General features: G+C 38.9%; 6 protein-coding genes across 6 annotated transcripts in view; 5 read left to right on the plus strand and 1 right to left on the minus strand.

Moving 5' to 3' along the window:
* BATDEDRAFT_91702 (uncharacterized protein) overlaps positions 1–2598 on the plus strand; it is a gene marked incomplete at both ends in the record, with an annotated part of 3307 nt that extends 709 nt beyond the window's left edge. The window contains 2 exons of the mRNA XM_006681991.1: positions 118–284; positions 369–2598. Coding sequence (XP_006682054.1) covers positions 118–284; positions 369–2598 — 2397 coding nt within the window. The remainder of the gene's footprint in view (positions 1–117; positions 285–368) is intronic.
* Positions 2599–4638: 2040 nt separating this feature from the next.
* BATDEDRAFT_27713 (uncharacterized protein) lies at positions 4639–5355 on the plus strand (the record flags this gene model as incomplete). The annotated part of the gene is made up of 1 exon (XM_006681881.1): positions 4639–5355. The coding sequence occupies one exon, from the start codon at positions 4639–4641 to the stop codon at positions 5353–5355; it is 717 nt and encodes a 238-aa protein (XP_006681944.1).
* Positions 5356–8505: 3150 nt separating this feature from the next.
* Positions 8506–9737, plus strand: BATDEDRAFT_17824 (uncharacterized protein). The gene is made up of 5 exons (XM_006681827.1): positions 8506–8544; positions 8633–8813; positions 8907–8973; positions 9087–9478; positions 9587–9737. Exons 1-5 carry the CDS (start codon positions 8510–8512, stop codon positions 9689–9691), a joined length of 780 nt encoding a protein of 259 aa, XP_006681890.1. The 5' UTR covers positions 8506–8509; the 3' UTR covers positions 9692–9737.
* Positions 9738–10218: 481 nt separating this feature from the next.
* Positions 10219–12391, plus strand: BATDEDRAFT_91704 (uncharacterized protein). The gene is made up of 10 exons (XM_006681992.1): positions 10219–10359; positions 10426–10559; positions 10667–10681; positions 10740–10894; positions 10965–11071; positions 11152–11241; positions 11321–11397; positions 11481–11663; positions 11739–12076; positions 12173–12391. The coding sequence occupies exons 1-10, from the start codon at positions 10341–10343 to the stop codon at positions 12279–12281; spliced, it is 1227 nt and encodes a 408-aa protein (XP_006682055.1). The 5' UTR covers positions 10219–10340; the 3' UTR covers positions 12282–12391.
* A 940-nt stretch (positions 12392–13331) lies between these two features.
* On the plus strand, positions 13332–13850 carry BATDEDRAFT_27716 (uncharacterized protein; the record flags this gene model as incomplete). Its single annotated transcript, XM_006681882.1, has 1 exon — positions 13332–13850. The coding sequence occupies one exon, from the start codon at positions 13332–13334 to the stop codon at positions 13848–13850; it is 519 nt and encodes a 172-aa protein (XP_006681945.1).
* A 1139-nt stretch (positions 13851–14989) lies between these two features.
* BATDEDRAFT_36048 (uncharacterized protein) overlaps positions 14990–17931 on the minus strand; it is a gene marked incomplete at its 5' end in the record, with an annotated part of 3490 nt that continues 548 nt past the window's right edge. Inside the window, 3 exons of the mRNA XM_006681935.1 lie at positions 14990–17345; positions 17430–17596; positions 17689–17856. Coding sequence (XP_006681998.1) covers positions 15116–17345; positions 17430–17596; positions 17689–17856 — 2565 coding nt within the window. The 3' untranslated portion in view covers positions 14990–15115. The remainder of the gene's footprint in view (positions 17346–17429; positions 17597–17688; positions 17857–17931) is intronic.

The raw sequence follows: 17931 nt of genomic DNA on the forward strand, positions 1-17931 counted from the left end.
GTTTGCAGTTATATTGACGATGAAATGTATGTTTGCATGATACAATATTGGATCAGTTTGGACAGCGTCATGTCATGTTTTGTTGATTGTATACTTGACATTGAACAATATCATTAGCTTAATATCGTGTTGTCAAGACTCGTTTCACGACTGGAATCATCTAGTGGTTCAGTTGCTGTTGGGTTTATCAAAAATCTTCAAACCATGTATCGGAATATTTGTCATCATGACCCAGTAAAAGCAGCGGGATGCGGTGTCATTTCAGCAATAGTCAATACGCTCAGGTATGTGGTGTTATGCATGAATGTGTGTCCAGTCATCACAATTGGTAAATTTGACATGGTTGGATTGACATGACATGAATACAGGAGTGTCGATCAAGCAGTGGTTGATCAAAGTATTGAAATTATCCATAATTTTTCCAGCTATGTAAATTGTGAAGTGACTTCAGCCGAGTTGATAAGATCGGGTTTGATTCAAACGCTTAGCGACTTGTATATCAGATACAGCGACGACCTTGAACTAAGAACACGCATAATCAAGGTAGCTGGAACTGCTGCATCCGATATGCGTGACTTTCCTGTATCGCTTGTACGATCGTTGGTTTTTGAGCAATTGACGATATCGATACTTGATGTCGATATGTATGACTGTTTGCGCCGGTTTGGTCATATCAATGACATGATTCAGAAATCTACAAACAAGACCGAGATGATCAAGGCGTTTCGAGAATATGGAATTATGCAGCAACTCATCACTATTTATTCACGCAGAGATGTAAATCTGTATGATTATGGTGATGAAACTAGTATTGTAAAACTAGTCAAAACACTTGCTGATTTTGCCGACAATCATCCCGACAGTTCAATACGTACCGAGCTTGAGCAAGGCAGGATATTTGAAAATCTAATGGCTATTGTAAAATCGGATACTGCTAAATACACAAACAGAAAGATTGCTGGCCAGATTATTGAAACGTGTTTCCAGCATCGGGTTCACGTTGCTAATTCGAGCATTCAGCCATACAACGACAATGCCAAAATTGGTACGAGTTCTGGAATTGCCGGATATGTACGTGGAGAGGTGCGCACGCTTGTCGAAATGCGGTATATCCAGTATCTGCAATGTATACTTTGCAAACCCATGTGGTGGATCGATATCACAAACCAGCATATTGTGGAGCAATGGAGGGCTGACTCACTCGATCAGAATATATTGCCATCAACATTTAATCTTGCGTTGGAACAACTCGGGGTTTTTGTCAAACAGCTTGTTTGTAGTGGCAGTGACGGATTGGGCACAATTGTCCCAGGACCTGTTGAACTGACGTATATACTGGACAATGGCATACCTGACAATGTATACACGCGATTGATGACAAATGTATCGGATATTGAACATGGATCAAATCACAACACTGGTCAAATGGTGCACAATCTGATTGATGCATCAATGTACAGTGTTGTATATGGACAAACGATGATTGCACCACTGAGTATACGACTCAAATACACCACAATGGCACCATGCGATATACTGTTATCGACTCGACTTGTTTCAGATACGCCCATCATTAACGGCAATCCCAAGTTTATATCACGCAAGTTTCAATGTCTTCCGAGTGAATTCCGTGTCGAACAGGATGGCAGTGTGACCATCAACTCATACATCAACAATCTGAGTCCGATATGGCATCGAGACATGTACAAATGCATTGCCAAAATATTCAAATGTTTTGTTCCGATGTTTGAAAGTCTGTTCAGAACGATGGATCCAATGTTCAAATATATTGATATTCACAATGGCACAAAGGGATATGAGTTACCAAACCAGTCGGACTATGGTGGTGTGCGGCCAAACACTCAAGTCACTCGTCCCGTGTATGTACCAACACTTCCGGAACATTTCAAATCCAAATATGAATCAGCAAAGCCAGTGTCACTGCGTGGTCGTAATCTACAAGTCATTGTCAAACTCACCAACATTCAACTGACACCATCCAAACCTAAATACGACGAGGGAAACTGGCACATTGAAGGTCCACGTAACGAATCGATTGCTGCGATTGGACTGTATTACTACGACGTGGAAAATATCACCACACCCAAACTCGATTTCCGCGAGGCTGTTAATAGTTCTTATTATGAAATGCCAGCTTGTGTGTATTGGAAAGATGTGTATGACATTGTTGAGCGAAAATCATCAAAGAATCAGTATATAGGATCGCTTGAGTTACCAAATGGTCGATGTGTAGTTTATCCCAATCGATATCAACACAAAGAACAATCATTTGAACTTGCAGATCCAACTCAACCAGGACACTGCAAGATTCTGACATTTTTTGTAGTGGATTCAGTCTGTCGGATTGTTTCGACTGCGCATGTGGCTCCGCAACAACCACAATGGTACAACTCGAGTCTTGACAAGGCACACATACCGCCTGAACTGTGGAATGATATCACGCAGTATATTCAAGGTGTTCAATCACCAGCTGAAGCCAAACACCATCGAGATGAATTGACAAGTGACCGAATTCAAATCACAGCAGCATACAACACATACAGATATGAACAGAAGTATAATCTTGGTCTTTGGTGATGGATTGTGAGGTTGTGATTTTACAGCAATCAATTGGAATGTCAGTCAGATCTATGCAATTGAATGGATCGAATAAATTGAATGAATTGAATCAATCATGTCAATCATGACAGTGATTGTTGATTATATTGACTGATTGTGTACAATTGATTGATACAAGTGATATGGATGCATCATTCGGTGTTGTTGAATCAGATCATTGCTTGATTCTGTCAATGTGATCAAATGGATTACTACAAAACTGTATATGCTCAAGTTGAATCAAGTATTGAATCAAGTATTGGATTGATATTTACACACAACCACAATTACAACCACAATTGCAATCAGCACAGTCTGAATATTAGACATTTGAACATCACATATCGAGTCATGGATAAATGCGAGTTGTCATATTGGACTGTTTTTGTAGTTTATTAATGATTTGATTCACGACTGTTTGAATTCAAGGCTCAATATGGATTACAACTGGATTGTCGTTGTTTCCATTTGGAATGACAAATCTGTCAATGTGTTGATTGATTGTTAATTCATTGACCAATCCATTGATCAGTAATTGTCCAAATAAGTTGTATCCGAGTCGAGTTGTCAATCAGGATACCATAACCTGACATCCAAACAATTATTCAAATAATTGTCCAAACCATCAATGATTGTCAGAATAAGCTTTACGACTCGACTGCAATAACCACCACAGTCATGGTCAGGTTAGTATGTTGATCCGTTTACAAAGTTCCAATACTGCAACAGATTCAACATACTCTTGAAAGTGCTGCACACCACATGGATCCAGCAAACCCACTGATGAATTGAACCAATCAATTGACCAATGACATGACTCGATATTGGACATCGAGTTGCACACAGTTGGTAAAAAGTCACCGACATGTCCAGATAGTCAAACCTTGACTACAGGTTGATATCATCACCCAACACACCAAATACAACACACAATCTGGACGACTACTGGATCATATTGTGGATATCAATCGACGTAGCTACTGGTTCCAAACAATCATGTACAGTCATGTACAGTCATTACAGGACAATATGATACATTTCTGAATAGCATGTTGTAATCAACACGAATGGAGTTGTGCAATAGACTTGTCATGGTTTACAATGGTTTGATATGAACATGATGACTCGGACTCTATTCAGTCGGATCAACTCGACTACAATTGGTCGTGTATATTATGATTGACACGATCAATTGTAGTTGAACTCGAATACAGATTGACTGTTGAATCACAATGCGTGGTATCAGCAACATGATGTGCTATATGGTGGAATGTATACGCTAACCTGACATGTGTCATGTAGTGTGTATTCGATCAATATGGGTATTAGCAATCAACAAGTCATACAACGAGTTGCTCAAGTGATGGAATAGAATGCAATGAGTGCATCAATCCAAAATACGAGTCAACCATGACATATGATCATGATGTGTGGTTGATACAGCTATATAGTGGCAATCAATGTTGATATAATAGCACACAATATGAAATGCCAACACAACAGTTGCAAGTCATTGATCATCAATGTGACATTGTGGTTGCAACATGGACTATATTGTATTGATTCAGTTGATTGATTGAATTACCGAGTAATGTGCAGTGATGATTGATCGTGTCGAGTTGAATGCAGAGCATCACCAAACCACAACACATATTGATGACCATCCAACAACTGAGTGACATTCAGTTGTTAGATGGTCTTGTTTAAACATGCATTTGTTCATACTTCAGCTCACTGACCCTTTTTAGGGTGGATAAGGGTGTAAAACACAATCAGCCATATGATACTCGAATGCATAGTCAAGCAGCGGTTCAATCAATGCTGCGGTTGTTATATAAATGGATATCCCTTCAAAGGTTGACATTGGTAGCAAATCATCACCAACCCTGATAATAAAGCCAATCCCTAAAACGGTCACCCAATATGCTTTTAATACCATCCATCCAATAACTGATATAAATACGATCCAATATTACTTGTTCAGTAACCATATACAACCTGCTCAACCAAACCAATACAATGAAACTCGCAGTCACAGTATTGGCATCAATCCTGTTTGCTTGCTCGGTTACTACAGCTACTCCAGTCAATCCCAGTGCAACTACAAGTGCCGAATCTAGCATTTCAACCGTCACTCCCAGTGCACAAACTATACCTTCAATTGATTTTAGTAAACTTTCAAACAAGGATATGGGTTTGATTAGAAAATACGCAAAGATGAAGAAAGGTTATGGCGATGCAGAGAAAACACACAACTCGCTACAGCTTAAAAGACTTTCTCAACAAGAATTGGTAAAACGGCTGATTAAAGAATATGAAAAGTTGATGAGTGAATTTCAGAATAGCAAGAATCGTTCAAAGTACAGCAAGAAGCTCGAGGAACTTAAACAGGAACTTGAACAAGAACAAAAAACTCTCTATGAACTTACAAAGAAACAGCGGAATTTCGGCTTTTTTGGTTTTAATTGGAGATTCGGTAAAATCGAATTACAACTTATAAAACGTCTGTTTGGGAAAAATCTGTATCAAACAGCCAGCTATTACATGGAACTTTTGGAATCAAATTCCGAGTTTGTGGAACTCGTCAACAGACTTGGAAGTTCCACATCAAGCAAACAGTTAGGATCTCAGCAAGGCTTTACTAGTGGAACCCAGAGTTCACAACATTATGAAAGTCCATCATCATCAAGTGAAACATCTGCAATCCAACCCACTCAAACATCATCCAGCACATAAGATTTTTTTCTCAATTCTCTAATTCATGGAAAACTCCCAAATCTAAAAATGAGCGCAAATCATTTTCAAGTCCAGCCGACTCTGATAATTCTGATGAATCATTGATTTGATCGGAATGCTAATCTGGACTGATTTTGACCGAATATGTTGGATTTTTGTTTGAATAAAATACAATACAATGATCATTTGATATTGGATATTGTGTCTGATCATTGTACAGTTTTGGTTGGTATCATATCATATTGTACATTGACACTTGTATTTCCAATACGATACAATACAGTTGATCATATATTGCATAGTTGTACACATTGATGATGTTGGCATGCATGTGTGTATTGTGTCGATATGATATTGCTTGACATGCTGCAAGTGATTGTTTGGAGCCACTATGCCTTTTGATTCAGTCATTAATACTTGTAAAGCGTTGGTCAACACTTTGATTCCGAATTACCAATTGATATGATGCTACACGAACAACAGATTCGTCGTGTTCAACACTACAAATATCTGGATATTGTATTGCATGAACTACTGTATCACACCATGCGACTGGACTATAATCAGGTTGCTGTATCCAATACCATGTTGGTTGTGTCCGGTTCTTGCAAACCACCAACTCACAATCAACTTTCAGACACGAATATTCTTGGCAGTCATTCTAGTAATGGTCATGTATGCACTGGATCTGGTTGTTGGTTGGTGATGACTTGACTTGCCTACACAGTCAACAGCCAACAACGGTGTGCTACACATTGAATGCATGCAAATACATGACTGTCGTTTTGTTGTTGTTGAAATGGGTTCAGATCACCATCAGCTCGCTCACTCGTTGCACCGATGTGATTGCATGATCAACCTGACACCAACCAAACCACACTCGAATATATATGTTCCAGTCATGTGCATGGTGTATCGATTGTCAACTCACAATGTCAACTCCAACACATTCCACCATGATTATGGTCACATCACACCATGCTGATGTATGTCGATCGGTATCACATTGCAACCAGTTATCATCCAATGACTGCAATGCAATACCGTGCATGTATTGTGACTGATATGCTGTGCACCATCAGCAAGTGTGCAACTGTCACTTGATATATCGACTCTGATATGCAACAACATGCTATGTTTACCATGATCAGGTTTTTGATCAATCTCGGACTCAATACATGATTTGTCATGTTGGATTGTGTGGATGTGTCATGGACTGCAATTTAGTTACAGACACACATATGTTTGACACTGACTGATGCATACTGTGTAACGACTGATCAGTGCAGGTGTAATTGCACACTTGGTGGTATTGTGCATTATGGTTGTTTGACAATGTATGAATGCTGGATTAGTCAGTTATATGCAACCCATTTGAATCGACCTATTTGGACAAACACTCGATGCAACTGACAACAATGGGTTGACAGCCATGTGGTGCTGATACTTGAGTTGGACTGATCACAGAATACTGGCTGTTGGATCAGTCGAGTTTGTGCTGATAGTGTACCATTGGTAACAAACACAACTCCGGCACCATCACTGAGACTGTTATACAACAGTTGATCAATACACTTGTAACACCACCAGAATATACTTGTACAAGTTCATATCGTGGTTCAACACCCGAGTTTATTTTAAAATCCATTCATTCAGAAATTACAGTTTCAATACATTCCACATTGTCGACACTTGCTCAATTCCCAACTCTTGTTTGATACAAACCAAATATCACAAATAAACAAGCAATTCAATGTCCAGCAAACTCAACATTTGATCATTTTTTATTCCAAATCAAATTACTGACAATCACTGCAACATACAAATGTTTGATTTTATGTGAATACAACATTGTAATGTTATAAATATTCAACTGTTCGATATATCATCACAACAATCAATAACCAGTTTGATACACACAATCAGTCATACTTGTGTTTAATGCATGCATACACATCAATTGATTGTATCAACCATGTGTATAGTGTACTATTGTATATTGACAACACATCACATTATTGTATATGGATGAATGGTTCAAAATACACGATTAGTAGTTTGTTATGGATTGAATACAACACATTCAAACAACAATGTTTAGTGTTTGTAACACAATTTGGTATTGATAATTCATTGTATTGCAGTGTTGATATCAAGTCATGCAATGTGTTGATTGAATTTATTCAATTCACACGATCGGATGTTGAATATTCAATCGGAACGCACGACTGAGTCATGATAAGTGTGAGTCATGACTGTAAGACAAATGAGACAATCAACTCTACAAGTTAAACTACACAATCATCTAATAATACTCACAGATCATCCAACACTCTGGTCATGGCAATTATGAGTGATTTTGGTCTCGTTGACATGATTACAGTCATTGATACATTCATGTTTTTATTTTAAATATATTATAATAATGCTAGTGTATTTACAATCAGCAATCAGTTACCGTCATCTCCTGTGCAAGTCCTTTTTAATGTCATCAAGTCTCTCCTTGTTTATCTTGACTTTGACGATGAACGGAGTCAGCATAGTCTTGATTTCACCAATATCAACCTTGAGTTTGACTTCTGTCTCTTTGATCTGACTACAGAGGAAACTACCAAGAATAGTAGCTACTCCAAACATTGCTAAATACAGCAAGTAGTTTTTGCTGATATGATCTTGAACCTTGTCATGCAGGGGTTTGGATGTTGCTGCATGACTGTTGGTAGTGGTAAATGATCGTTTGAGTATGTGGGAGTGTAGTAGTTTTAATATGTGATGAGTCGAGTTGTTCATTAGGATTTTATTTGGGAAAAATGAAACAATTTATCAAAATGGAAATTTGACTATTGGAATATGCTTTGATATAAATGGTCTGTCAAATTATATTTCACTACTGGCAATCCAATCAATACATCAGTTGAACAAATGTTCATCAAATATCTTTATGCATATTTTTCAATGTTATTGTTGCTGCAATCACATTATTTAATTTACTGAATTACAATCTTGATCAAATAGTATTGAATTGAGAGTAATATTTGTTGGATCGAGTTTATCAATTCAAAACCAGTAATTTTGCGATCCACTCATTTGCCAGTCAATAACTTCTTATTGGCTGAATTCGAGTTTCAACTCAGAGTTTGCATTTATTTCATCAATGGCTTCTCGACTTGTTGGAAAGACTGTATTAATGCAAGTATTATCAATACTACCAATTATTCCGAGTACACAATGCTCATGATCTTTACTACTGTGTACAATCCACTGTTGCTGTGACTAGTACTGGCGCCTCTGCTGGTATTGGCGAAGCCTGTGCCAAGGAATTTGCCATGGCTGGCTCCAATCTGATCTTGACTGCCCGTCGCATTGATCGTCTCAAGACTCTCACTGATGGATTTGCAAAGGAGTACCCCAAGATCAAGGTCATGTCTGTCATGATGGATGTTCGCAACAGGACTCAGGTGTGTAGATCATCACTGTTGACTAGATACGTTTCAATTGAAATACTGCTACTAAATATACAGCTTACAATACTTTGCGGTGTATCAATGTAGGTGTTTGAAACCATCAAGCAACTGCCTGCCGACTTTCGTAGCATTGATGTCTTGGTCAACAATGCTGGTAAGTTTCTGTAGTCGAGTGGATCTATATGTTCATGCTAGCATCCGAGTAATCATCATGTCAAGTCTACCCAATCATCAACTCGATCACTCATGCAGTATAATATGTTATAGGCATGGTTATTGGTGTTGACCATCTCGAGAATGTCGCACCTGAAGTTGTGGACACCATGTTTGATACCAATGTCAAGGGACTGTTGAACGTCACTCAAGCGGTGCTTCCAATCATGAAAGAGCGCAACTCGGGCCATATCATCAACCTTAGTAGTGTTGCAGGCACTCAGGCTTATCCCGGAGGTAGTATCTACTGTGCAACAAAACATGCTGTTGATGCCATGACTCGCTCCTTGCGTATGGAGTTGGTTGCTACGCCCATCAATGTTACCAGTATTGATCCTGGACTGGTTGAGACTGAATTTTCAATGGTTCGATTTGGTGGTGACAAGGAAAAGGCTGCTGTTCCTTATAAAGGATTGACTCCACTCACCGCCGAGGATATTGCCGAGGTGAGTTTGTATCAGCCTGGTGCTGATCGATTAAAATGTCTTGTAAATCTGCAAGACTTTATTAACACTGTTCATGTAACATTCTTGTCTGTTTTGTAACTACTGTAGACTATTGTGTTTGTTGCCAGCAGAAAGCCACATGTTCAAATCTCCAACTTACAGATCTTTCCAACTCGCCAGGCATCTGCTACTATTATTCATCGTGATCAGTAGAATCGTAGTATCAAAATCACTTGAAATGAATTTCATTCCCAGTGCCATTTTATTGACATCAGTATGACTGCCACTACATTTCATATTGTTTAATACAGTTGCTTGAAATTCCACTCTGTGAACATTCAAGCAATCTACTACTGATCACACATTCCATCATGGTTCTGACAAGAATTGGTTCAGCACGTCCGAATATGTGCAGCTTATTTTCACTTGGCAACTGATGTCGTTATACAGCACAAGTAGTATATATAGGCACCGAGTGATTTCACACTTTCAGATTTAATATTACCGTATAAATAGCATCAGATTGTAATATACTCGAGAGTGTGCTCAAAAAAGGATATTTATGGTGAACAAACACACAAGAGAACATTGAATAGGTTGATGTTGAATGCAATCATCCAAGCTTTGATATGGACTGCTTGTAATTTTTTGATTTCTCTGTTCTCATGTCCTTTGACACTAGCTGTAAGCTATCGCTTTAGTAAGCGACAGTCAAGGGTTTCATCCCTACAAGCATCGAGTTTCCTTTAGTTGTACGATCACCTGTGTAGCTACACTTTTACATCCACCAGACTATAAGCAGTTCTCTTCAACCTGCTTGTTTATATCCAATCAGTGAATAAAATAGTCGCTCTATTCGATCATGACCACCTCTGATGCTGGTGAGTCGGATCATTCCTGATTGCAAATGCATTACTTGACAATCCTGTGCTAACTTGTTCTACCAGAGCATATTGCTGTGACTCGTTTCCGCCAGTACTTGAGAATCAAGACTGTTCAACCCACTCCCGACTATGCTAGTTGCAAGGTCTTTCTTCAATCTTATGCTACTGAGCTGGGACTTGACTTTCGTTGTGTTGAGGTATGTATTATATAGACTTGGTCTTGCTATCGTACAACTGGCAGCTAGCTATAGTTCCTGTAAGCTCATTCAACTACTACGCTTGTAATGTGAATCTCCACTATTAGATGACAGCAGGAAAGGTATGAATTGGATTGTCGAGTGATGTTGATTCAGATACTCATCTTTTACTACTATAAGCCTATCTGTATTTTGACATGGGTTGGAACCAATCCATCGCTCAAGTCTATCTTGCTCAACTCTCACACTGATGTGGTTCCTGTTAGCGAGACTCACTGGACTCATGATCCATTTGCTGCTGACAAGCTTCCCAACGGTGATATTATCGCTCGTGGGTAAGTTCTTTGGTATCAACAATATGCTGCAGTCGAGTAGAATGAATGAATACTTATTGAATGAGAATAGCACTCAAGACATGAAATGTGTTGGAATTGGATACCTCGAGGCGATCCGAATTCTCAAAGCAAAAGGTGTCAAGCTTGAACGCACATTGCATTGCACATTTGTTCCTGGTAAGACTGCAGTTGAATTCAAGTCACACCATAGGACAATGGCTGCAGACTTTCAGTAAACACCTTGTTTTGGTTCTTAGATGAGGAAATTGCAAGCCATGACGGTATGATGCCATGGGTCAAGACAGACGACTTTCGATCTCTCAATCCTGCATTTGCACTTGATGAAGGTACTTGAATTGTCATGTTAAACCTCAGTACATTCTATCTGATCGGAGTTTAACCCTGTTTTTGCTATTACCAATCAAGGTCTTGCCAATCCTGAAGATGCTTACAAGGTCTACTATGGTGAACGTGCTCCGTGGTGGATCAAAATCACTGCCAAGGTGTGTAGCAACCATACGACTGGCATGATGAATTATTGGGTTCGAATAGATTTAGCCAATGCTTTTGTATATTGACAATTTAGGGCGGAGCTGGTCATGCAAGTCAGTTTATTGAACCGTCCGCAACTGAGCGACTTGTGCGAGTTCTCTCCAAATTTGTTGCTTTCCGTGATGCCGAGAAACTCAGACTTGCTGTTTGTCGCAACGAATTTGGTCGAAGACTTCGTATTGGTGATGTTACCACCACCAATATTACAATGATGAATGCAAGTACCGTAGCCATATGCTTTTCGAAATATAAACTGATTTTCACTAATCCCATATACATGCATTTAAAACAGGCTGGTGTCCAATTCAATGTTGTTCCTGAAGAAGCCTGGGTGGGAGTAGATATGCGTGTTGCTCCATCAGTCCATCTACCTACTTTTCGCGAGCAAATGATTAAATGGTGCACCGATGAGGACACTACAGTTACTTTTGAGCAAGCCTTTATGAGTAACGCGTGCACTCCATTGACTGATGATAATCCATGGTGGAAGGAGATTGAAAAGGTTGGAAAGACTCGCAAGATTATACTTGATCCCGAGATTTTCCCTGCTGCCACCGACTCTCGCTTCATTCGCGAGGTCGGTATCCCTGCCATTGGCATTTCGTGCATTCGTAACCACCCAGTGCTGCTGTAAGTAACCCCACACCATTGTACATTTCAATTCTGACTAGTTTGCAATTACACTTGAATGTTGATTCTAACATTGTTGTACGACTGTTTGTATAGCCACGACCACAACGAGTATCTGAACGAAAAAATGCTGATTGAAGGTGTCGAGTTTTACGTTGACTTGCTTCCTGGTCTTGCCAGCATCTCTAGTACTGTGACTCCCTGATTGTATTTTGTCTCGACAAAATTCGCAATGCATTGACTATTGGCTTTTTGATACCGCAGCCGTATTTACGCAAATGGATTACTAAATAAACCAATGTTCACTTTCAGCCTTAGTACATCTCACTTTTACCGCCGTATTCGCGTGAAATGTGACACTATCTTGCGGTAATTTGCTTTATTTTGCTTTAGAATAGACAATGGCTGAGTACTCATTGCTTTTGCTATTGGAAGTTGATTGCGCTGCTTCTTGCAAGCACAATGTTCATACATTGTGCACAATTAAGCTATAGTTTAAAACTGATATTGTTCTCATTCAGCATAGTCAGGATTGCACAATCATCCGACTCATGCATTTCCATACATACATCAAGTCTGACTGTTGTCAAATTTCACCCTGCTGTATGCTAAAATATCATACACTCTAGTTCAAGAGAACAATCTTTGAAATGCAAGTCATTTCCATACCAATCACACAATGCTTGTTTTGAATGAGTTGGAGATTAAACAAGCATCAGGAATGTGAAATGTATTGGGACTGTAATGTAAACACTCGGTCAGTTTCATACAGGAATGAGTAAAGGAAAAGAGCCAGTAAACATTACCAAAACGTTGAGTACACAATACTGCTCATGAAATTAGATGGAACTGACACCCATCAAACATGAAGCTGGCTGTTTGCTATGTATTGTATGAAAAAACACTGCATAAGGGTGTCACACATAACAGAGCCAGCTATGTTGGTGTACATTGATACTGTAATCCTACGATCCGTAATTATCCACTCGTGAATAGATTGCGTATGCAGCCAACCTATGTTATGCATTGCTTGTGTAGTGTACCTTATTTCAGCATTTTTCGTACAAGTAGGGTGCTGCTTTGATGATGGAATTATCCACCAATGTTAGTCATCGATTACTACACTACTATGGAATGACCAGTATCTATAAAGCATATGTCAGCCAAGCGCGGCCCTATTTTGGATTGAAATAGTATAAAAAGCTAGCCGAATGTTTACGTGTAGACAACCAATCCATTCCAAATATCTAAAACAATGAAAGTTTGTACTCTTTCCCTTTTTTACTTGGCCATCGCTTTCAGTTATGCAACTCCCGTGCTGGTCAACGAACCTAATAGCGAACCACTTGGTAATAAGCATGATGATGGCACAGCAACGCCCCAAACAACTGAGCAAGCATCTCAAGAGCAACAGCCTGAGCCGCTAGTCGATTCTAGCTATGATTACGATCAATTCCAATCCAAACTTATGAAAGTGGCAAGTACATGTCAAACCTATTACAGTATATTATCCGAAGATCAGATTCATAGAAGGACTACCCCTGTGGATTTGACTAAAGATGGTTTGTGGGATATTCTCAAACATGACATGCCAAGACTTTGCTCGACCATTCCCGATCCCCACAATGCAGTTATAAAATTGAGCCAGCTTGATAAGCTTTGCGGGTTTATTGAAGAGGATCTTGACGAATATGAAAATATGAAACAAAAGATGGATACGCAATCCATGAAGCAAATGATCCAAGTGTACAAAACAAAAGGTGTGTTTTTGTAAAGTCAAAAGTCGATAGTCTCGGTAGTATCGACATTTTATCTAGAATAAATTACTAGACATTTTAGCTGAATATTTTGTATGATGATGTATACGATCAAGTGTTATTATACTGATATTATTTGTATGAGTTGTACGACTTGTATGTATTGTAACAGTTTTGGGTGTCAATGTATACGATAATGTACTCATAGACACGGACTGCCATTTGTATGTCAATATTGTTTTAATACTTTGCATCAATCAACTGGGTTTACAGTATACATTTGCCACGTTTTGCAGATACTATAAACTAAATGGCTGTTTGATATACATCCATGAATGGTCGTGAGTTTAAATCGGATCATATTTGTCAGAACTTTTGGAGCTTCGTGATTTGTATAAATGTAGTAAAGTATAAAGTAGATAAAGTATAATCTGTAACTGTTAGTAGTTATCAGAAGAGAACAAATCAAAAGTGTAATGGATGTTGCACTTTAATCCAAGATCAGCAGATTTGGTCTTTTCAAGAGTAGTGAAAAGGTGTAATAAAGTAATTAGAAAGTTGAAATAGTTTGACGAGTTGTTTATTGATAAAAGTAAGCATCTTAGCTTTATAGTAATTGATTGTTTGTGTCTTGTGATACGAACAAGTAACACATTTGATAATGAGAGGTTGTAAACGAAAAGTAGTTGAGCCAATGGGATTGATTCCTGTAGTTGACTATATCTACATAATGACACCATTTACCCGTTACTTGGAACATGAATCCCCAAAAATGAGGATAATGGAGTTTGGAGCATATGGATTGGTGGTGATGAAGGGTTTAATTTGGAGATTCAAAGTGTGTGCTATTAGAATTAGCTTTGTCACAGATTACCACTTAAGAGTATCCGTCTGGATATTCCAACACACGACTCTATATGTAAGATTCAAATGTCTAATATTCAGACTGTGCTGATTGCAATTGTGGTTGTAATTGTGGTTGTGTGTAAATATCAATCCAATACTCGATTCAATACTTGATTCAACTTGAGCATGTACAGTTTTGTAGTAATCCATTTGATCACATTGACAGAATCAAGCAATGATCTGATTCAACAACACCGAATGATGCATCCATATCACTTGTATCAATCAATTGTACACAATCAGTCAATATAATCAACAATCACTGTCATGATTGACATGATTGATTCAATTCATTCAATTTATTCGATCCATTTAATTGCATAGATCTGACTGGCATTACAACTCATTGTTGTATAAATCACAACCTCACAATCCATCACCAAAGACCAAGATTATACTTCTGTTCATATCTGTATGTGTTGTATGCTGCTGTGATTTGAATTCGGTCACTTGTCAATTCATCTCGATGGTGTTTGGCTTCAGCTGGTGATTGAACACCTTGAATATACTGCATGATATCATTCCACAGCTCAGGCGGTACGTGTGCCTTGTCAAGACTCGAGTTGTACCATTGTGGTTGTTGCGGAGCCACATGCGCAGTCGAAACAATCCGACAGACTGAATCCACTACAAAAAATGTCAGAATCTTGCAGTGTCCTGGTTGAGTTGGATCTGCAAGTTCAAATGATTGTTCTTTGTGTTGGTATCGATTGGGATAAACTACACATCGACCATTTGGTAACTCAAGCGATCCTATATACTGATTCTTTGATGATTTTCGCTCAACAATGTCATACACATCTTTCCAATACACACAAGCTGGCATTTCATAATAAGAACTATTAACAGCCTCGCGGAAATCGAGTTTGGGTGTGGTGATATTTTCCACGTCGTAGTAATACAGTCCAATCGCAGCAATCGATTCGTTACGTGGACCTTCAATGTGCCAGTTTCCCTCGTCGTATTTAGGTTTGGATGGTGTCAGTTGAATGTTGGTGAGTTTGACAATGACTTGTAGATTACGACCACGCAGTGATACTGGCTTTGCTGATTCATATTTGGATTTGAAATGTTCCGGAAGTATTGGTACATACACGGGACGAGTGACTTGAGTGTTTGGCTGCATATCACCATAGTCCGACTGGTTTGGTAACTCATATCCCTTTGTGCCATTGTGAATATCAATATATTTGAACATTGGATCCATCGTTCTGAACAGACTTTCAAACATCGGAACAAAACATTTGAATATTTTGGCAATGCATTTGTACATGTCTCGATGCCATATCGGATTCAGATTGTTGATGTATGAGTTGATGGTCACACTGCCATCCTGTTCGACACGGAATTCACTCGGAAGACATTGAAACTTGCGTGATATAAACTTGGGATTGCCGTTAATGATGGGCGTATCTGAAACAAGTCGAGTCGATAACAATATATCGCATGGTACCATTGTGGTGTATTTGAGTCGTATACTCAGTGGTGCAATCATCGTTTGTCCATATACAACACTGTACATTGATGCATCAATCAGATTGTGCACCATTTGACCAGTGTTGTGATTTGATCCATGTTCAATATCCGATACATTTGTCACCAATCGCGTGTATACATTGTCAGGTATGCCATTGTCCAGTATATACGTCAGTTCAACAGGTCCTGGGACAATTGTGCCCAATCCGTCACTGCCACTACAAACAAGCTGTTTGACAAAAACCCCGAGTTGTTCCAACGCAAGATTAAATGTTGATGGCAATATATTCCGATCGAGTGAGTCAGCCCTCCATTGCTCCACAATATGCTGGTTTGTGATATCGATCCACCACATGGGTTTGCAAAGTATACATTGCAGATACTGGATATACCGCATTTCGACAAGCGTGCGCACCTCTCCACGTACATATCCGGCAATTCCAGAACTCGTACCAATTTTGGCATTGTCGTTGTATGGCTGAATGCTCGAATTAGCAACGTGAACCCGATGCTGGAAACACGTTTCAATAATCTGGCCAGCAATCTTTCTGTTTGTGTATTCAGCAGTGTCCGATTTTACAATAGCCATTAGATTTTCAAATATCCTGCCTTGATCCAACTCGGTACGTATCGAACTGTCGGGATGATTGTCGGCAAAATCAGCAAGTGTTTTGACTAGTTTTACAATACTAGTTTCATCACCATAATCATACAAATTTACATCTGTACGTGAATAAATAGTGATGAGTTGCTGCATAATTCCATATTCTCGAAACGCCTTGATCATCTCGGCCTTGTTTGTAGATTTCTGAATCATGTCATTGATATGACCAAACCGGCGCAAACAGTCATACATATCGACATCAAGTATCGATATCGTCAATTGCTCAAAAACCAACGATCGTACAAGCGATACAGGAAAGTCACGCATATCGGATGCAGCAGTTCCAGCTACCTTGATTATGCGTGTTCTTAGTTCAAGGTCGTCGCTGTATCTGATATACAAGTCGCTAAGCGTTTGAATCAAACCCGATCTTATCAACTCGGCTGAAGTCACTTCACAATTTACATAGCTGGAAAAATTATGGATAATTTCAATACTTTGATCAACCACTGCTTGATCGACACTCCTGTATTCATGTCATGTCAATCCAACCATGTCAAATTTACCAATTGTGATGACTGGACACACATTCATGCATAACACCACATACCTGAGCGTATTGACTATTGCTGAAATGACACCGCATCCCGCTGCTTTTACTGGGTCATGATGACAAATATTCCGATACATGGTTTGAAGATTTTTGATAAACCCAACAGCAACTGAACCACTAGATGATTCCAGTCGTGAAACAAGTCTTGACAACACGATGCCAAACTAATGATATTGTTCAATGTCAAGTATACAATCAACATGACATGACAAGACACTGTTCAAACTGATCCAATATTGTATTGTTGTAAACATACATTTTCATCGTCAATATAACTGCAAACTTTCAAAAACAGGTTAATCGCCAATGTGAGCATTTCTTGATCCGACTCGTGAACAATAATCTCGACCATAGGCTTGATGTCAAATTTACACTCCTCGCTCCAGCGTTTATAACTGTAAAACTCTGTACATGTTTTTATCGCCTATATGCATATTGACACTGGGTGAGTTGGATTTCAATCATTTGATCAATATCAATCATGACTTGCCATCATTTT

This window comes from Batrachochytrium dendrobatidis, assembly GCF_000203795.2.
Source record: "Batrachochytrium dendrobatidis JAM81 unplaced genomic scaffold BATDEscaffold_14, whole genome shotgun sequence".
Taxonomy (NCBI): domain Eukaryota; kingdom Fungi; phylum Chytridiomycota; class Chytridiomycetes; order Rhizophydiales; genus Batrachochytrium; species Batrachochytrium dendrobatidis.